The 21,951-nt window shown below is 42.4% G+C and overlaps 1 protein-coding gene across 1 annotated transcript in view; it reads right to left on the minus strand.

Annotated features, from left to right (window-relative positions):
* The window catches only part of EPB41L5 (erythrocyte membrane protein band 4.1 like 5), a 188,427-nt gene extending 172,041 nt beyond the window's left edge, over positions 1–16,386 (minus strand). The window contains exons 1-2 of the mRNA XM_075530240.1: positions 16,257–16,386; positions 4,041–4,228 (exon numbers count right to left, since the gene is read on the minus strand). Coding sequence (XP_075386355.1) covers positions 4,041–4,220 — 180 coding nt within the window. The 5' untranslated portion in view covers positions 4,221–4,228; positions 16,257–16,386. The remainder of the gene's footprint in view (positions 1–4,040; positions 4,229–16,256) is intronic.
* Positions 16,387–21,951: the final 5,565 nt, after the last annotated feature.

Consider the following 21,951-nt stretch of genomic DNA (forward strand, 5'->3'; position numbering starts at 1 on the left):
AATTTAGGAGATAATGAAGTTGGACAAAGCAAGCTATTTACTAAATAGTATCATAATATTACTATAAGAGCTTGTGTTATTAAACCATCAAGAGAGTTTACTTTGGTATTTCCCAAGAAAAACTGAAAAAGCAGAGTGAGAACCTTTTCCTTGTAGCCTTAGGCCCTTGTCATTTAGTGACAGACATCTGCAATGCCAGTTCATTCCACACAGAAAAGGACATAGGTTTCTATGTTACTCCCTCAAGTTTGAAAGGAGTAAGAAAGTGACCACTACTCCTAGTTTCAAAAAGTTTGTGGGAAATTCCATTATCTCTTAATTCCATTTTTTCTATGACCTTTTCGAAGCCCCCTCATATATATTGATTTTAAGTCCAGATTCAAACAACAGATAAACACAGAGAATCCCTTATATAATGCCAACACAACTGTCTGGGCCCAGTGGTTCAGGACCCGGTTGCTAACCAGAAAGTTGGCTGCTTGAACCACGGCCCCCTACCCCAAGCTGTTAAGTGGGGCAGTCTGTTTCCGTTAAGGTTTACAACCATGGATCCTTTCTGAAACAACTCTACTCTGTCTTCCAGAGTTACTGTAAATTGAAATCAACTCGATGGCAATGGCTCCGGGGATTTTTTTGCAAGGGACTCAAATCCTAACGAACAGCTCTGGGTTAAGCGATAGATGGCTAACCTCAGAGGCCAGCAGTGTGAACTTGCTGGATGCTCCTCAGAAGCAAGAGGAAGCGATCTGCTTCAACAACCACACGCAGGCTCAGGAGCCCGGCTCTTTCCCGAAAATTCACCAGGTGTCAGAACCGACTCAATGGTAGTGGAGTAACCCTAAGGTGACATGAGAACGTGCTTCATACAACTCCAAATCAATTCTGAATCTTCTTCTAGGATGATACTAAATGAGTTGGGAAGTGGAATTTCAAAAAAAAAATGGAAAAAGCTTTTCTTTTTAGAAATCAGTGCCTATTTGTTTAGTAAAACAACTTAGCTGATAGGCAAATGCCCATTTTATTTCCTTCCAAGCAACTAAAGTTGGGTTACTAACTTTGAAGTTCGCCTACAGAGCTGCAAAGGCAACTGTTCTAGTTCCAAAGAGCCAAACTGCCAACTCTGGACACATCACTACGATTGGTCCCAGGAGAGACCAATGATCATTTCTGGGCCCAGCAAGTATAAAAACAACTCGAACCCAGGTAGTTATTGGCCATTTCTTCTGTTACTTTAAAACCTAATGCTTTGACCTTTCCTCTCTTCCTCAGTGCTGCCTACAGAAAGAGGCAGTCATCTCCCACAGGCATATCCCGGCTGCCCTCACGGCACCACCCCCCCCAAACCCAAACTGTCAGAAAGAGGTATGTCAGGTCTATCAGACCATACATATGTCAAAATTAAGCGAACTGACACAAACCCAGACACACCAACAACAGGGTATGGAAAAGATTTAAGGGCTCGATCTGAATGCTCAGCATTTGCTAAGGGTGCAACAACAAGTAAACCAAGCTCATCTGCCCAGTATTCCACAAGTTCCTGGGCCACAGTGTCGAGGAGCTGGAAGGGCTGCAAATGTACAGCAAGTCTGCTCACGCAAAGCCAGCCTGGGAAGAGCAGCCCAGTTGGCCAATAGTCACCAATGCCAGGCTGTTTAGCAAAAACAAAACAAAAACAAAAGGACAGTCCATTTTCAAGTTTTGCTTGTGCTAAATACAACATTCATTCATTCATTTAAAGCCTAATGCCTTGCCCCAAAACAAAGATCAGAAGGCAGAAACAGGAAGAAAAGGGCAAATGAAGCTGGGGCTGGGGGGAAGAAAAGGAAGAGGGCTGTTATGCTGAGGGAGCTGCAAATAATGTCACAAAACATGTACAGATTATCAAATGGAAAACTAATGTGTTTTACTATCTTTCATCTAAATCACAAACCAATGTTCAAAACAGCAACAAAACCTAGTGCTGCTTGCCTCCACGGCACACTGACTCTGAAGAAAGCCTGTTTACAAAGTCTGCTCTCCTGCTATCAGTCTCTCTATCAACAAGCCTGGGACTTCATACTGGAAGCATTAGGTAATTCTGGAAATTCTTTCCAGTCTCTGACCCAGCAACCTCAGGTTTTCAGCACAATATCTAATGGCGTTTTAATGGAATAATACACAAACTGCAGACATTTACCAAATAAGAAATGAATAACAAAATCTACCTTCACAAAGGGCCCCACACTGAAATCTCAGGCATACCCTCAAAAAGCATTTATAGGAAGAAAATTCAGATGCTTTAAAGTTTTCTAGAATCAAACCCTGTAATGAATATCCAGTTTAATATACACATAACAAATACCCTTAACTATGACATCAGAGTGGAGAATATACAATTGTTGGCTACTTTTATTATGTTTAAATTTTATATTTCAGTTCATCAGACTATTCATCTAAACAAACTATCCAATTCCTTAATCCCTCACTCTAGCTTTTAGTGAGTCACCTATCACAGTAATATCTAGGCTATGACTTGTACTAAACTATCTAGTATCTAGACAGTTTATACTGACACTTTTTTATACGCCACTGCAGCTCAGTTATTAAGTTTCAGAAAACAAAACAAAGACCTAAGAAGAGTGGTCAGTACTGTGTCTCATCATATCAATTCCAGCATAAAGGGAGGATCCTCTGTGACAACAGAAAACCGTCGTGGAGTCTGTACCCTTTACGGGAGCTGATCTCAGTGGGCTAGAACTGCGGACCTTTTGGACCCTAGCTGTGTGCTTAATAATTACACTATCAGGGCTCCTCAGGACAAAGATGAAGCATTAGCTCAAAAAGAAACTCAATCCCCACTAACCCATAAAACCTTTTTTAAATAAAAAAAATTTTAAGCCTGTCAAGAATAAGGTAACCGCTTTCAAATATACTGGAATTCACACTGTGAATTATGATTATGCATGATTGGTTCTTTTAAAAAAACTCAAAAAATAAAAATTAATAATTTTTTACAGTTCTCAAGTTCAGATATAATTCCAGCAGCCTGTCTTAAAATAATGATTACAGTGTATGAAAAAACGATGAAGCAAATTACATGGGGAGGAGAGAGATAAGCAAATGAAAACTTGGGACTTTGAAGAACAACCTCTTTTGTCACTTCATTTCATTCACATTTCTACAGGTACAACCAAACTAAAAGAAGGGGTTTGGGGGATGAAATGTGGGTTTGAAAAGACAGACCAGTATAAAGAACTAAGATACTTATTTACACTGCCACTGACTCCGTTCTGACTCAGAGCAACCCTGCAGCACAGAGTAAACCACCTCTGTGGGCTGCCAGGATGGTAACGGTTTAAGGGAGTAGAAAGCCTTGTCTTTCTCCCGGGCAGTGGCTAGTGATTCAAACTGCTGACCTTACATAACCCACTATGTCTGTCCCCAGAGCTCCAAAAATGCTCACAAACTCAAATTCAAATACCTTGCCACCAAATCGATTCTAACTCCTAGTGGCCCTATCGGACCTACTCTTTTTAGGTTACTGAGACTTCAAATCTTTATCAAAGAAGATAGCCTCATCTTTCTCCGGAGAAGCAGATGGTGGATTCGAACTACAGATTCTGTGATTAGCAGTTCAGTGGGTTGCCTAATCCACCACCAGGGATGCTTACAATGCTTACAGTATAGACACAAGCACCATTATCATTCTGGAAAGATTTCATTTGCTTCAATAATCATTCAACAAGGATTATGAAAACTCCACTGGATTTCAGAATACATTATGTCCTACCATCATAAAGAACACACGTAATCATGGAAAATAAAAAAGATCCGTGCCCCAACTGCTCTATCATTTAAATATGTCCAGAGACTGCCACTAAATGCAGAGAGGAATATCATCATTCCAGGTATGTTTAGTCTAAGATAACCTGATCCATGCACCTGTATCAGTATCAGCCCTCTCCTCACCTAGGTGACCTAATAATGAAGTGTTCAGCAGAATACTCAGAAGAAGATAATGATCCCACACAGCACAGGCAAGCTCACCAAGCCCTACTTACCGGCAAGTCCACACTGACATCAGTACCATCCAGAAGGGACACACGACATGTGATGACGGACTTAGCGTCTCCGGCCGCGGGGATGTGTGTGGGGGCTCGCTGTGCTTCTCGGAGTCGCTCCTTCTCCGCATGCTTGCGCATGGACCGACGCCCAAGGGTTCTCCGGAAGAAGCTCAGCATTTTTGTCACTACAAAACCAGAAAGAAAAAGATGCAGTCAGACAAACAGTGCTGTTTAATAAAGTCCTTGGGTACATTAGTAGGTTGCTATTAAAAGAAGGTCTTGGTCAAGTAAATTTGAAAAAAAATAACTAAAACTGGCTACATTAGTAGGGTTTCCTAAATTATGCTAAGTAAAGGTAGCCAATCACAAAGGGCAAGTACAACATGAGTGCACTGAGGTAAGTATAATCAGCACAGTAGGAAAAGAAAAGCCACTTATCTCACACTAAACGGGCTGAGGTTCAGGCAGTTGGGTGGGAGGCAGGCCAAACCTAAGGATGTACATGTCATTCTAACACACTGGGAGGGGGGAGAGGGAAGAAGGGTGATGAGGAAGACGATGGCTCTGGGCGAGCAGGGCACTAACCCACCCAGGGGGTGGGTATTGTTTATGTCTCTACAGAAATGGAAGTGTGCATGCAGACCCCTCCACAGCACACCAAACCTCGAGGGCAAGGTAACCACATGGAGCAACTCAAGAACAGAGTGGGCTCCAGGGCCGGCCAAACCGACCCCTCCCTAGAAGTCTGTGCTACAGAGGACAGCACTGAACCTACAGGCTGGGGAGCGGGCCGGCCTGCCACACCCACACGGAAGCAAACCAAGAAGGAAAAAGGGAGAGTGAGGGTCTAGACTCCATATGGGCACACCAAGCCCTGAGGAAGACGTCCCTGCACGGAGCTGTTAAGGCTGTGGAGCTGACAACAGCTTAGACATGATGTCCCCTCACTGGAGCATGCAGCAACAGAGAACAATACTGGGGACACACGGCAGGGGGTGAATCTGGTCTGAATCCCCGCCCCCTCCAAGCAGGGCGAATCAAGAAGGGAACATAAGAGATCAGCATTGGGAGCAAAGCAAAGCCACAACGTCTCTGAGGAGCCTCCCACATAGAGTTCAGGATAGGAGGGGCAGTTCCCAGACCCTCCAGAACCCGCGGGGAGATAGTCATACAAATCAGCAGACAGAACTGGAATTAAGTACGCTTTTCCAGGGTATTTGCTAGGTTTTCTTCTTCTCTTTTTATTCAATCTCTTGTTTTCTCTCTGCTATTGTTGGTTTGCCTACCTATATATGATAAGGTATGGGAAGCAAGAAGAAAGCAATGGGACCCATGGCTCCAGAGGGGATTGGGGGAGGAGGAGGCGGAGTAAGGGAGAGGTGAGCAAATAACAGCACAGACAGGGGAACACTAGGGAATTTAAATCAACAATGAGGAGGATGTAGAGACTCTGAGGGTGTTGGAGCAACAGCAATTTAGCTGAGAGGAATTACTAGGAGGCAGAAGAAGGGTAAACCAAATGGTGGGGCAGGAGAAAGGAAAGATCTAGGAAGCAAAGCTATGGATAGAGGTATAACCATAGATGTGTACATATGTAAATATATTCATTCATAAAAACAGAGGTATTGGCCTATATACATATATTTATATGGCAATACGTTGAGGTAGTGAACAAACTTTGGGCCTCTGCTAAGTCCTCCCTAACAACCTAGCAATCTGTGATGCTCACCCTCCTGGCAGGATGGCTGGAGATAAAATGGGTTCACAAGCAAATGTGGTGAAGAAAGCTGATGGTGCCCAGCTATCAAAAGATATAGTGTCTGTGGTCTTAAAGGCTTGAAGGTAAACAAGCGGCCCTCCAGCAGAGAAGCAACAAGTCCCCATGGAAGAGGCACACCAGCCTGTGTGATCAAGAGGTGTCAAAGGGATCAGGTTTCAGACATCAAAGAACAAAAATATCATGCCATTGTGTGCTTACCTTCCCAATACCATCTATGAAGGCAAATGAGTACACAAGCAAATGTGTTTAAGAAAGCTGATGATGCCAGGCTATTAGAAGATACAACATCTGGGATTATTAAAGGCTTGAAATTAAACCAGCAGCCATCTACCAGAGAAGCAACAAGCCCACATGGAAGAAGCACACCAGCCTGGAGGATCATGACAATGCACAACACGTTTCCTAAATAATCTCATTTGTCCTCAGAAAAACTCCCCATTTTATTTTGCTGGGTAAACGAAGGGTGAGAGAAATTAAGCCATTAATTAAATCTATTATTTAGCAAATGATGAAAAGCCAAACCCACTGCCAGCAAGTTACTTCTGACTCATGAGGAGACCCCTTAGGCCTGCCGCTCCTAGGGTTTCCAATGCTGCAAATGTTTACGGAAGCAGCTAGCCTCGTTTTCCTCCACGGAGCAGCTGGTTAAAGTTGAACTGCCTTTCAGTTAGGAGCCCGATATGTCATCCAATCACCAGGACTCCTTGAGTGATAAAAAGCGAAGCTTAAATTCTCATTTTCTGATGCCAAATACTGGTCTCTTTCCACTACATCACAGAACCATTTTTGTAAAAGTAACTTCTCGAGGATAAGTACACATAGCTAAATAAGAAGCTGGAGGGAAATACAAACATACATGATAAATCTGTTTCTTTCAACATAATTCAGCTTACTCAGCAAATAAACTGTGCGGTAAACAATATGGAGAGGGTACCTACAAATTAAAAAATGACTTAAATACATTATGTGGACAACTATACCGTATATACTCAAGTATATGACGAATTTTCCAGCACATTTTTAATGAAGTTTTGTGGTAAAATTAGGTGCCTCGACTGATATTCAGGTCGGCTTATACTCAAGTATATCTGGTAATATGTAGATCTATTTTAGATTGATTCAAATAAACCTTCCTAAAACAGTCGTCAGATATTGCAATGGGGAAGCTGGGTACAAGGTACGCGGGAACTCTCCGTAAGCAGGAGAAAGAATAAGGCTGTCTGCTGCTGTATAGAATCACAGTCCTGAAACCCCTAGATAGGGTGCTATGAGTCAGCAGGATGTTTTCTAAAGCTCAGTCTGCTCATCGTCATGGTGACCCTACAAGATGGTGTAAAGGTGCACCCTAGCATCTCTTTAGGGGGGCAGACATCCTCATCTCTCCCCAGAGGAGCAGTTGGTGGGTTCAAACAGGTGATCCTGCAGTTCGCAGTCCAAGGGGTACTCACTACGCTAGTCAGAATCAACTGGACGGCAGTGAGTTTAATTTCCAACTAAAACCAGCACTGGTGGTGCTGCGGGTTAAGCGTTGGGCTGCTAACCACAAGGTCTGTGTCCAAGCTCACCAGCTGCTCATCGAGGGAAAGGCAGAGCTTTCTGCTCTGGCAAAGATCCACAGTCCCAGACACCCAAGTTCTACTCTGTCCTGCAGGGTCGTCACACGTTAAAATTGACACAGCGGTATTGAATTTGGTTTGGGTTTTGTGAGTGTCTGAAATAATTTCAAGAAAAATAACAAGCATCGTTCAGCATAATACAGTTCAGGAGAAGTCTGGCAAGTGGCAAGACACATTTATAAACTTGGTTAAAACTAAAGCTAAAGTGTTAAAACACACACAATACCTCCACAGCTATAAATGGAGAACTGTCATCTTCATTTCACAAGTATGCATACTCTAATGTAATTTAGTACGTTGGTGAGGTCATGACACTTGCTTTAAAATTCCCAAGAAGTTGATAAATCACACAGACATATATTAGAGCACTCAACTGAATTGCTAATAACCAAGGAATTGTTGAAGTTGTATTTTCAAATAGTCTATCTTTTAAACACACAATGAAATACTTATTGAAGCAGTGATGTGGTATCTCGTATTTGTATCAGTCATTCAAGGAAGGGAACTAAATGGGGATGGAAAGAACATTATATTGTCTAGATAAACTGGTCGAGAACTGTTGAGGCTGGGTGCTGGGTACTTAGAACACACGTCTATTTCTGTGTCTGTAAATGTATCTATAATAAAGTTTTTATGGGGCAGGGGAGTGTTTAAAGGAAATCTACATTCAAAATAGCTAACAATTCTATGTTCTCTAGGACCCGAATGAATTATAAAGCTTTTTCACCTCATTTGCATCATGTACTGCTAAAAACAAACTCACTATACAAGTAGATCTAACTCGATAGAGAAAAACACAGCTTTCTTTCAAATTCAGAACTTCAACAACTATGTATTACAAACTTTAAAACGGTGCCACAAAGAATAAGTGCTGTACAAAAGTACAATAAGTACCTTACGAATGCTCTAAGAGTGATGCGTACAATTCTCCTTGATATTACTGAATGACTGAGCTATTTAATTGTATGATATATGTTATATGCCATTAAAACTGTTGGGGGGAAAAAGTGCACCTTACATAAAAAAATTCATTTTGTCTTATGTGCAATGAGGGTTATTGGTCTAGAAAAAGTATGTTTCTTGAATTTTACAACGTAATACTTAAAAAACAATTATTCTTTTGGTAAACAGAAGTATTTTTTTAAAACCAATCTCCACACGTTAAAAATATTTTACTTAAAAAATTAAAAATAAATTTCAGATTGTATAGTAAAGTGAATCATTTTTTAAACATTTTATTAGGGGCTCATACCACTCTTATCACAATCCATACATACATCAATTGTGTAAAGCACATTCTTTGCCCTCATCACTTTCAAAACATTTGCTCTCCACTTAAGCCCTTTGCATCAGGTCCTTTATTTTTTCCCCTCCCTCCCCGCTCCCCCTTCCCTCATGAGCCCTTGATAATTTATAAATCATTTTGTCATATCTTGCCCTGTCCGACGTCTCCCTTCACCCTGTTTTCTGCTGTCCAACCCCCAGGGAGGAGGTCACTCGTTGATTCTTGTAATCAGTTCCCTCTTTCCAACCCACTCACCCTCTACCCTCCCAGTATCACCACTCACACCCCTGGTCCTGAAGGGATCATCTGCCCTGGATAAAGTGAATCATTTAATACGGTTCTTCCAGCCAGTCTTTCTAACTTTCACCAAATGTCTGGGTGAGGTTACGCAAATGAGGTACTAGTGGCCCACTAAAGGGATTAGGTAACTAGATAATACGGTAATTAAGATACACACAAATAATAACACAGACAAGGTATATGGAACACTAAGAAAGGAACTGGGTCAGCTTTGCCATCCTGAGCCAAACAAACTCACTACCATCGAGTCAATTCGGACTCCCAGCAACCCTGTAAGAGAGCAGAACGCTGCAGTGGGTTTCAGCGACAGCGGTGCCGTCAAGCCTCGTCTTTCCCCCATGGAGCAGCTGGTACTTTCAAACTATACACCTCTCTATGAGCAGCCCAGCATTTAACCCACGACACCACCAGGACTCTTTCTGGTCATTCCACGAGGGTTAAAATGAGTTCTCTCAGGGCAGAAAGGGGTCCCATAGCCAGCAGGGAAGAAGCACCAGGAGGAGAGCACCCCTTTGGACCAGACTGGCTCCTGAGAGTCCTGATGAGGTGGTGAGGGAAGAGGAGAAGCAGTGGCCCAGAAACAGCAGCAGTGGGATCAGAAGGCTGGCATCAGTGCTGGCAGCAGTGGGATCAGAAGGTAGACAGCACATTGGGCTGGACCAAAGCTGAGTGCTTTCACATTAAGGCTAATGGGCAGAGTGGGATTCATCTGGGCAATGCAGCTACAAGAGCTTTATAATACTTGCCTTAGTCGAAACAGAGGCCATCTGGAGAAAGAGACCCTGGGGGCAGAGGGCCAAGAGCCAGAGAAGACTGCTGGGGCCACTGTTAAGAAATTGTTCTGATCAAACGAACTATATCCTGAGCATTCCTGAACCTGAGCTGGGACCTGTTACTTGCCTCGGAAATCCTGTAATTGTGAGCATGGCCTCTAAGGTCTATGTGGCCACTGCAATGGATTAACCATCTCTCTGAGAAGAGAAGGGAGGTGCCCTGCAGGAGTTCTGATTCACAGCACCCCTACCTGTAACAGAAGGGAACAGCCTGGTCCTGCACCATCCTCACAGCTGTCTTTGAGTACATTGTTGCAGCCACTGTGTCAATCCATCTCTCGGTCAGTCTCACTCTTTCTTGCCCATCTTCCTTATTCCAAGTCTTTCAATTGCTTGTGAGGCCATTACAAATACCACAGCTTGGGTCAAGTGCATCTTAGTCCTCAGGGTGATGTCTTTGCTCTTCAACATTTTAAAGAGGTCCTGGTGCAGCAGATAAGCCCAGTGTAATATGTTACTTGACTTTTTTTTAAATCATTTTATTGGGGGCTCGTACACTTATCACAATCCATACATAAACCATTGTGTCAAGCACATTTGTATATTTGTTGTCATCATCATTTTCAAAACATTTTCTACTTGAGCCCTTGGTATCAGCTCATTTTTCACCTCACCTCCTCCCCCCTCATGAACCCTTGATAATTTATAAATTATTTTGTCATGTCTTACACTGTCTGACATCTCCCTTCATCCACTTTTCTGTTGTCTGTCCCCAAGGAAGGAGGTTATGTGTAGATCCCTGTAATCGGGTCCTCCTTTCTACCCAACTTTCCCTCCACCCTCCCGGTATTGCCACTCTCACCTCACCACTGGTCCTGAAGGGATCATCCACTCTGGATTCCCTGTGTTTCCAGTTCCTATCTGTTCCAGTGTGCATCCTCTGGTCTAGCTGGATTTGTAAGGTAGAATTGGGATCATGATAGTGAGAGGGGAGAAGAAGCATTTAGGAACTAGAGGAAAGTTGTATGTATGTTTCATCATTGCTACACTGCACCCTGGCTGGCTCATCTCCTCCCCAAGGCCATTCTGAAAGGAAATCTCCAGTTGCCTACAGATGGGCTCTGGGTCCCCACTCTGCACTCCCCTTCATCCACAATGATTTTTTCTTTGATGCCTGATACCTGATTCCATTGACACCTCATGATCACAGAGGTTGGAGTGCTTCCTTCATGTGGGCTTTGTTGCTTCTCAGCTAGATGGCCATTTGTTTACCTTCAAGCATTTAAGACTGCAGACGATGTATTTATCTTTTGATAGCTGGGCACCATCAGCTTTCTTCACAACATTATCTTCAGCGATTGTGTCGGGAAGGTGAGCATCTTGGAATGTTTGGTTAATAGAACAAAGTGTTCTTGCTGAGGGAGTACTTGAGTGGAGGCCAGTGTCCATCTGCTACCTTAATACTAAGCCTATAAATATATGAACATAGATCTATTTCCCCATCATCATATTTACCTACATGCATGCCTGTAGTTAGACCTCTATATGTACATGCCTATATTTAGACCCTTTGCCTCCTAGTTCTTTCCTCTATTTCCTTTTACTTAAATCTTGTCCCACTATTATGCTCAGCCTTCATTTGGGTTTCAGTAATTCCTCTGGGTTACATTGCCCTTGATCAAGCCCTACCAGGCCTCTTACACCCTCCTCATCACTGATTTTGGATCACTTATTGTTCCCTTGTCCCTGGGTTTGTTAACATCACTTCCTTTCCCCCATGTCCCCCTCTACCCTGTGCCCCCGCATCAGATCCAGTGCTGTCCTCTGAAATAAATTCTTCTGGGGGAGGGACAGGTTACTTTGACTTCTTAACTGCCTATTCCATGTGCACTGACTGTGGATCCAAGCAAAATGAAGTGTTTGTCAACTTCAATCTTTTCTCCATTTATCATAATGTTACTAATAAAGGATTTCTGTTTTCTTTATATTGAATTGCAATCCATACTGAAGGCTCAAGTCTTTGATCTTTATCACCAGGTGCTTCAAGTCATCCTCACTTTTGGCAAGCAAGGTTGTGACATCTGCAATATTTCCAGTTGTTAATAAGCCTTCTTCCAATCAGTTTCTCAAAATAAATATGGTGAAAGGGTGCACCCTGATTTTAAACCAGTTTAAACCACCTTTCCTTACTTTAATCCATTCCATATCCCTGGTTCTGTCTGAATGACGGCCTCAATATACAGGCCCCACAGGCGCACTGTGAAGTGCACTAGAGCTCCAATTCTTCAGTGTCAGCCATGCTTGTTATGACACCGAGGAATGCCTCTGCTGATGCACAGTCGTTAAGCGGGAGGGGCAGTGTCCAAACTGGTGAAAGGTTGGCAGAGGACCAAGGCTGATTATTGATGCAGATAGTTTCTCTCGCCCCCTTCTGAAATTAGGGGAGGTCAGGCTTCACCATATTTTCACAGATGGGTGAAGCTTTAAAGTGTGGTGGCGAGGGCAGGATGGAGGAGGGCACAGTAGTACTATAAGGAAGTATATTTAAATAGCATACCTGGGTTATTACACAACTTTCTATAAAATATACATGCATATTTTTATAGATTAATAATTAGCCTTTATTAGAATTATAATCCAAGTCAGATAAATTCCTAAGGTACAGAAATGTGATTATCGATACCAGGAGGGTAAGGTGAAGGTGGGGAGAAGGGGGAGGAAGGGGGAAATGATCTCAATGATCGACACATAACGCCCCTCCCCCAGGGGAACAAACAACAGAAACTGTGGGGGACGCCAGACAGCTGTTGGTGTAAATTATGAAAATAATAATTTATCATTTATCAAGGGGTCACAAGGGTGGGAGCGGGGAGGGAGGGAAAAAAAGAAAAGCTGATACCAAGGACTCAAAAAGAAAGTAAATGTTTAGGAAATAATGATGGGAACATATGTACAAATATGATTGATACAATTGATATATGGATTGTTATAAGAGTTGTAAGAGCCCCCAATAAAATGATCTTTAAAAAAAGAATTATAAGTCCTTAAAATAAGTAACACAATTGGAAAAAACTGGCCAAGTTATGTCCAGACAAGTCCAAGAAGATAATATGCAATGATAATATTTTTTACAGATCTTCAACCTCGACAGTAACCAAGGAAACGAAAATCAAAATTAAGGTACCATTTGTTATAAAATACTGTTTATCATTCCAAAGACTCAAGATAGCCAATGTTGAAAAGGAACTTGGGGAAACAATCTCTCTTGTCCACTGTCCTATTTGGAGAATGGATTCTAAGGTGTGCTTTCTCTCAGTAATTCTATTTCTGGTTGGTTTTCAGAAGGAACTAGCATAAAGGCAATGGAGACACAGAAACCACGGCGATCTCTGAGTAGATGTGTGGATAGACAAGCAGGCTTAGTGGGCATACGAGCAAGAGTGGGAGCGTACCCATGAATGTAGACAGGTCACAGAGGTCATGTGTACATTAGCCCTGTATTTCCATCTCCTGCCATTAAACCCATGAATGGGGTGGTACAGAAAGAAAGAAAAATATTAAAGCTTCCATCTATCACCAAATGCCTTGAAGCAATGAGTCCCTGAACCTGGGGGTAGAGACCGTGGCTTGGGGAAAGTGAGAGGGTCTATTGGCATAACACAGTTCACAAAGACAATGTTCTACATTAATTAGGGTCTTAATGCTCATGAGCAGCCATTGAACGTGCAACTATCGGCCTCAACCTGCCCAGAAGAAAGAACAGTATAAGGTCCACCAAAAGACACATGGATACAATGAACCACGTAAACATGAGTTTCCACAACCCTGAGGCCAGAATAACTAGATGGTGCCTGGCTACCACTACCAACTCCTCTAAGGAGGATCAGGACAGGAGGAAACTGTCCAGGAAACTCAAACTCACAAAAGAGACAGGTTTACCAAGACTATGGTCCTTAGTCACCTCAGGTCTGCAACTGAAGTTCACCCCTGGTTAGAATCATCAATATTTTAAGCTCAAAAGGGCACCATTTACCCCAGGGCAAAGTTCAGCGGGTTTGGGAAGATGAAGAAATGGAAACGGGAAACACAGGGATAAATGAGTTAAGTACTTTTACACTGAGGGACTACAAAGGGTGAAAAAGTACCTGTGCATGGCTGAGAGTCAAATTGATGAGTGACTCCGTAACCTTCACGAAATCACAATAAAATGTTAAATAATAACAATGATAACATGTGTCCCCTGTTACAGGAATCTGTTTTTATCCAAGGCACAAGTAACTTCAAGATTTTTTTTTTTTTTAGTTCGAGAGAATTTTTCTTCCTCTTCCTGCTGTGGTCTCTGATTTTTTTTTAAAACATTTTATTAGGGACTCATACAACTCTTATCACAATCCATACATATGTACTCATCAACATGAGTGCTTAAGCATGGAATATACCATGCTAACTATTCAAGCTGTCTAAAAATAGTTGATTTAGGTACTGACAAAAATTTTAAGGGAAAAAAAATCAAATCAGAAAAACGAATATAGTGGATATATAAATATGAATAAAAATATCTACATGCATACTTGTTTAGCTGCGCATACACAAAAAGACGAACTGCCAACTGTTGAGGGGAGGTATTTAAATCTCAAAGAAAATAATTGACATGGGAGTTTTTAAAAGGTATACCATTGGTAGAAGTCTTTCAAAATACCTCCCCATATCCACTTCTCCCACTCCCCAATTCTATTGGGCTTGCTGCACCCAGGGGGTTCCTGGTACCAACTGACAACTTTTCAAAAACCCCAGAGCCTGTCCCCACCTGGCTCTATTTACTGCCTGCTCCTCCAGGACCCACTCCTCATGCTGCTCTGGCCTTTGCATTAGCTGGTGCATCTTTCTGGAATGCTCTTTCCCCATTTCACATGACTTTTACCCATTTCACATTCCTCCCCCTACACATGACTAACTTCAAATTTCTACTTAACATACCTTTTCCTTAGAATAGCATTCCTGGACTCTCAATTAGATGCCCTTGTACCCATAGCCTTATCTATTAAAACACTTAAGAAAGTAGTAATGAAATATGGAATGGCTTTTGTTTTTTGTTTGAAAATTATTTACCCCTCTAAGACCTAAGGGCAGATCCCTAGCCTGACAATCACAATGCCTCGGTGGGCGCCGGCTCAGTGGTGAAAGAGCTTGGCTGCTAACTGAAAAGATGACCCTGTTGGAGGAGACAAGGCGGCAGCTGGCTTCCATCAGGGCTGACAGACTTACAAACAGCCTATGGAGCAGGCTCTAGTCTGATCAGTCGCTCTGCATCTGAATCACCCGCAGTAAAAAAGTTCCGCAAAGTTTTTAAACACTAATTTCAGTATGTATTTTCTAATTTCTCAGATCTCCTGTAGAATCACAGAAATTCAAATAAAGGGGGGGGGAGGAAAAACATTTTTTAAAGAATGCATATAATGGAATCCACATTAGCAACTAATGTGCTAGCTCAATGAACTGAAGTTACTTCTAAAGTAAAAAATAACATCCCAAACTTAAAAGGTTGCCATAAAACATGTATCCTCTCATCCACAGGTGGATAAAGCACGAGGGCAACACGCAGCAAGTGGAATAAAGTCAGTACTATCCTGTGCCAGTAATCTCGTAAAACAGTAATTCAACAGAGGTTATACAAGCTGTTTTCTAATGGAATTGCCTATGATGGTTAATTTCTGGGTTTTGATCGGCAACATATGTATAAAGTCTATCAGATAAGGGTAAGCACCTTACGACTATTAGACTTAATTTTCCCGTAAGTTAATAAATACTTGGACACTAGTTAAAAATATATTTATATGGCCAATCCTCGTGGGTAGAATTCTGGACTCACCGTAAAGAGAGTGAACTCGTCATTCACACGACAACAACACCGGCAGTGCGGCGGGGTCCCCCCCCCCGGGGTTTGGGGTCCCCCCCGGGGTTTGGGGTCCCCGTCCCCGGGATCTCGCCCCAGGGAACACTCCGCACCGCAAACTTTCCAAGTGGCCGAGATTTCACAGCAGCGCAAACCAGCCCTAAAAGTCCGGTTACAAGAACCTCACGACCACTGGCCCCAGGTGCTCGGCAGGTTCGGGTCTGGTTTTGTGGGTCCCCCGCAGCCGGCCACCCACCTAGCCAACTGGACCAGTGAGTCGCAGACGAGGAAGGGCCACCACCGCCCGGCCCATAGCGCGCGCCGGATCGGCCACCTGGGGAGCGGCGGGCCCCCTCCCGCGCTCCCGTCGCCCGAAACTCCGCGGCCCCGCTCCCTCGGCCGCCGCCCCTCCCTCCCTCCCACAGGCAGGTTTCGGCGCCCGAGCGGCTCGCGGCCCGTCGGCCGACCACACGGTGCCCGGCGCGGCCTCACTGCGCTCCGCGGACGCGCAGCCCAGCGAGGGCACCGCAGGGTCTCCGGGCGCCGGGAGCCGGGCCTCACCTTACCTGAGCGGGGGCGGCGGCGCGGCGGCCCCGGCGACAGGACGAGAGCGGTCCCCGCGCGCGCGACGAGGGGCGGCGCCTCTGGAGACGCCGGGAAATGGCGGCCGGGAGGCGCGCGCCCACCACCGGAGAACCCCTGGGAGACCCTGGCCGCCCGCCGGCCCGCCCCGTAGAGCCCCCAGCAAGCCCCGCCCACAGGGGGCGGGCCGCGGGCCTCTTAAAAGGGCAATGGCACCGCCCCGGAAATGGTGCGGCGAGGCGGACCCCGGCCCAGCTAAAGCCCTAGTCCGAGCTGCCAGACGGCGGCCGTCTCTACCGAAGGTTAGACCAGAGCCCAGCCCTCGGAACGCACGTCCTCCCCCTGCTCAAGCTCAAACGGATGGTCCTCCAAGGGCCGCTTAGCACAGCTCTGCACCTGTCTGCAAATCGAACCTCTGATACGTAGTACTCTATAGGACCGGGCAGAAGTGCGCCTGTGGGTTTCCGCGACTGCTTAGTGAGTAGAAAACCTCACCCTGCCCCCCAGATTCACACACATCATAGTAAAGCCAGGAGTGCCTTGAAAGATTAAGTGTGTGTTAATCCCACACCATCATTCATGGTCACCCTCAAGGCTAGAGAGCTGAACCAAAGCCCAATGACCTTCACTTCTATACCCTTCTTATAAGCAGACATCTGCTGCTTCTCACGCTCTTTAGTTTCAGGCTTCCTTGCAAAGGCTGCAGGTACGACCCGCTTCCCTTAATGGGGTTTCCACACGGAGTCCTGCAGCTGCGGGACTTTTGAGTTTTAATGTAGAGATATTATATTAAAAATTAGTCACAGCCTGGTGTAAATATCTTTAAGTATAGGAAGAATGACAAGCAAGGTTCAGAATTTATATTATTGGCTTACAGAATGAAAATACACTCAATTGCTACACATTCAGACACAAAGTCCTCTTTTCGAAAGAAAAGTTATCCAATGCATATGACTAGATACTAAGATAAAATTGTAAGAAAAATATAAACGGATATACACACAAGTTGATTCATGAGATATTTTCTATACAACACAAATAATTTCCAAAAATAAAAAAATTTGTCATTTGTTACCTAGCTTTATATGTAGGCTGGACTTAACATTTAGTAAAAACAAATTAATATGGCCTCGATAGTAAAGTGTTTACTATTTTCAAAAGTATATTTCACATATATAGTAATATTAGGCTTGTAAAAATTTCAAGAAAACTGAAAAGTATATGAATATACCACCAATAGCACCATTAGTTAAGTGTAAAAACAAAATCTCCGTTTCTATGGATACAAAGGTGGAGAAAATTGACCACAATATGGAAAGGTGTCATGTTTCATCTTTTAAAATTATATAATTTATTGACCAAACCATACACACGCTGACTGCTTTCCAGAACTATCAAAATTTAAAATTCAAGAGGGGCAGCAGAATCCAAGGGCTAAGCAAACCACTTTTTCACATTTGGGCAAGCACGATGTATTTCGTTCATTCCTGGAAGCCTTGCAGAACTAGAGGCAAAAATGCTGTCATTCACAGGAGTCAGGAAAGTGGTTCGAACCGACAGCTGATTTTAGGACACTGGCACAAGGCAAGGTCACAAGGTTCTGGAGCAGAAGCAGCAGTTGTCTACTTTAGAACACAGACCTTTGAACCTCAGGAGCCACCAAATTCAATCACTGCTCTATGCATTCCCTTCTCCACTCTCCACATGAGCAACATGAGGTTCCCTCGGTATTACACAAACCATAGCATTTTGTTTTTATGTTGCCCTTTTGGCTTTGGCAGGGGGCGGAGGGGCCATTGTCTTCTTTCAAACAGAGTTTCTTCTCCTTCTTCAAAATAGGCTTCACAAAGGAGTCTTCTGTGGACTTTCCTGGTTTCAAAACAGAGGACAAGATGGGACAAAGGAGATCTTTCCTTAGTGCACTAGTGTCATTTTGGTGCCTGGCCCTCATGTCTTCCTTCTAAGGCAGGGGTCCTCAAACTTTTAAAATAGGGGGCCAGTCTACTGTCCCTCAGACCCTTTGGAGGGCCGGACTATAGTTTTGTTTTTTTAACTGAACAAATTCCTATGCACATTTCAGATATCTTATTTTGAAGTAAAAAATAAAATGGGGCAAAAACACCCAGTGGGTCGGATAAATATCCTCGGCGGGCCGCATGTGGCCCGCGGGCCTCAGTTTGAGGGTGCCTGTTCTAAGGCATGTCTTGATGGTCAGAGGAACATAACCCCTCTTCTAGCCCTATAACGACTGAGTTTTTAATTTCAGGGGGAAAAATGTTGTTTTTATTCTTTACTTTCATAGTTGTCAATAAATATAACAACCAAAATATATTTTTAAAATATAAAATTTGCAATGTTTTTTTAAAATGTAACCAAATCATCACATCGTCCATTGATTTATAATACAAGAATAAAAAAATTCACCTTCATGTCTGTTTTTTATTTAATAATAAAATAAGATGAAAAACAATAAACAGAAAACTTATTTTACTTATAAAATATAATACAAAATGTATTTGTTTATAATTTTAGTTAGTGTGAAATTGAACAAAATATTTTTTTCTTTTGTGATGCAAAGATGAACTTTGCATTTGCTGCAGAAAAATGCTGGTGCACTTGCAATTTACATTTTTGCATCTTCCTCTGTTTGTGACCTTAGGATAATGGTGAAGACCATCCAAATGGGTATCTCTTCCAGGGATACTTTTGGTGGCAGGACCTCTTTGCTTTTTGTCAGCAAACCCAACATCAGTAAAGCTAGTAGAAGGTCTGTCTCATTTTGTTGGTCTATTACTTCTTCCATCAAGAAGAACAGCTTCGGTGATGCTCATTTTGAACTCTTGCAGACTTTGGGAATTTGTGAACTATCATTGAAGCGAATCTTGGACTTTATATCTTCCCATCTATCTCTACTTATCACTTCTGATACAATAAGACAGTTTAGTTTGCTCTTTCAATATAAACGTGAATTTGAGAGCTTCACCATCGATATAGCAAGTCATTTACCCATAAATTGCTCTCAGGTTCCCAGCTACTCAGTGCAAGGGCTTTATTGGGATTTTGCTGAATTGCATAAAGATTTGATTGGTCGACAATATGGGTAATGATATCCTTCAAGAAAAAAATGTCTAAAATATTCAACAGGACATCTTACTACCCCAGAAAAATCTATTTGTCCTAACCATTCAGGCATAGGTCTAGCTATACTGTCTCCAGAAATGTGCCGCCAAAGAGGAATTCTTCGATATCTTGGTGTACATGGCTTTGAACTTGTAGTTATTGGAATTGATTCTTCAACTTCACCAACTGACGTTTCTAACTCATCTTCACTAATATTATCATTACTAACTATGAGGTCTTCTAATTCTTCCAAATCAGAACAATTGGGCAAATAGTCACTCCCTATCATGGATAAAAATAAATATTGTTTTCAAAATAGTTTGACTAGCAATATATTTAAAATTTTATATTGTAAAATCAAAATTTTAAAATATAATACACATTTTATTTACCAATTTCATCCATATTAGCATCTTGTTCCTTGTCTGAGTCTGTACCGCTTCCATCTAGGTCATAAATTCGCCATTTTCCATAAAACAAATCACAATCCATGTTATGAAAATGTCACCGTCGATTCAAAAGACGAACGTAGCAAATTCATTACCTTTAGAAAAAGCAGAGATATATAATAAATATAATGTTTTTATGAGTATTATACCTTTGACATAAAACTACAGTTTTATGAACATATACAAAGAATATCAACAATAAGACTTCACTAGATTGAAAATTATCGTAAAATTCACTGAACGCCAACCACCACTTAACTTCAAACACACAATCGGTCAAAACGTGCCGCTATTCAAGCATTTTGCAGCTAAAATGCATGACTAGCGGTGTGCATTTGTACTAGTAAAGTGTGACGATTTCGTCGTCAGCTCCAAAAGCTTTATATTCAGTACCAGATACGTTTTAATTTAATGTGACGAAAATGTCATGTATGGCGTTATAGGGCTGGGGTCATTCTCAACACACCTCCTTTCTTACTCTCCACATAGAGTGCCCGGAGTGATGACACCCTTGTACCAACCCCTTCACATACACCCCGTACAACTACAGGTGTCTGTGACAGGGTTGGTGCCGTAATGTACTCATATGAGCCAATCACACGTGCAGAAAACACGTGTAAATGAAAAATCATGTACTGTAAAATCATCAACTAGTGCAAAATATATGTGTGTGTGTGTATCATGGATATATATATGAATATATATATATATATATACACCATGGGACTGTAATCTGGATGATGATTGGTCTTTTTATATTCAGTTGTGGTTGATATGAATACTGCCCCCTTGTGATAGTAACAGGTATGTTAAAAAAACAGCGGTAAGTCATAGGAAACTTTAATGAACTGTATTGACTGAACTTTGCCATGTATCATCTTTTGTATTATTAAAGCTATTGTTATATATTATTTTCATTAGTGAACCATCCCATGACAATGGATCGTGTAGAGAAGAACATTAAGAAAAGAAAACATAGCGAGGATTTTTACAGTATTGTTTTACCTCAATAATTACAGCAAGAATTGAGAAACCACAGTGTGTTATTTGTTGTGAAGTGCTATCAGCCGAATCTATGAAGCCGAACAAACTAAAATTCCATTTCGATAGCAAGCACCCCAGCTTTGCCGGCAAGGATACCAACTATTTTAGAAGCAAAGCTGATGGACCCAAGAAAGCCAGACTTGACACTGGTGGCAAGTACCACAAACAAAATGTGGCAGCCATTGAAGCTTCATATTTGGTGGCATTCAGAATCACCAGCTATGAAACCTCACACCACTGCCGAGGATTTACCTTTGCCAGCAGCCAAAGACATTGTTCGAGTTATGATCAGAGATGAATTTGAGTGCTATTACCTTATCTATCAACACTGTTTGCAGAAGAATAGATGGCATATCTGCTGATATTCTTGATCAGGTAATCCAGGAAATTCAATCTGCTCTACTGCCAATATTTAACATCCAGCTTGATGAATCTCAGACCTTGAAAAGTGTCCACAGTTACTGGTTTACGTGAGGTACATGAATGATGGCGACTTTAAAGATGCGTTTCTTTTTTTACAAACTTCTTAAAACAACTACTGCACATGATGTATTTGACACAGTTGGTTCATTTCTGAAAGAACATAAGATGTCTTGGGAGAAGGTTCGTGGAGTTTTCACAGATGGGGTTCCAGCTATGCTAGGATGTCAATCTGGATTTCAACATTTGGTACTGAATGAGTCACCAAAAGTCATTGGAATTCACTGTATGATTCATCGGCAAGTATTAGCAATGAAGATGCTGCCACACGAGTTACAAGAAGTCATGAAAAGCATCATAAGGGAAGAAAAAAAAGAAAAGCGTCATAAGTTCTGTCAATTTTGTAAAGGCGAGCACTTTAAACAGTCGACTGTTTTTGCGACTGTGCAACGAGTTGGATGCACCGAATAATGCTCTGCTATTGGACACTGTAGTGAGCTGGTTGTCGAAAGGAAAAGTTTTAAAATGTGTTTCTGAGCTTCGTGATGAACTCAAACATTTTTTAATCAGAGAGCAAGACTGCAGTTCGAAGCACTTTTCAGTGATAAAAGTGAACTGCAGAAAATAGCTTACTTAGTTGCCATCT

The sequence above is a fragment of the Tenrec ecaudatus genome, chromosome 13 (genome assembly GCF_050624435.1).
Source record: "Tenrec ecaudatus isolate mTenEca1 chromosome 13, mTenEca1.hap1, whole genome shotgun sequence".
NCBI classification, from domain to species: Eukaryota; Metazoa; Chordata; class Mammalia; order Afrosoricida; family Tenrecidae; genus Tenrec; species Tenrec ecaudatus.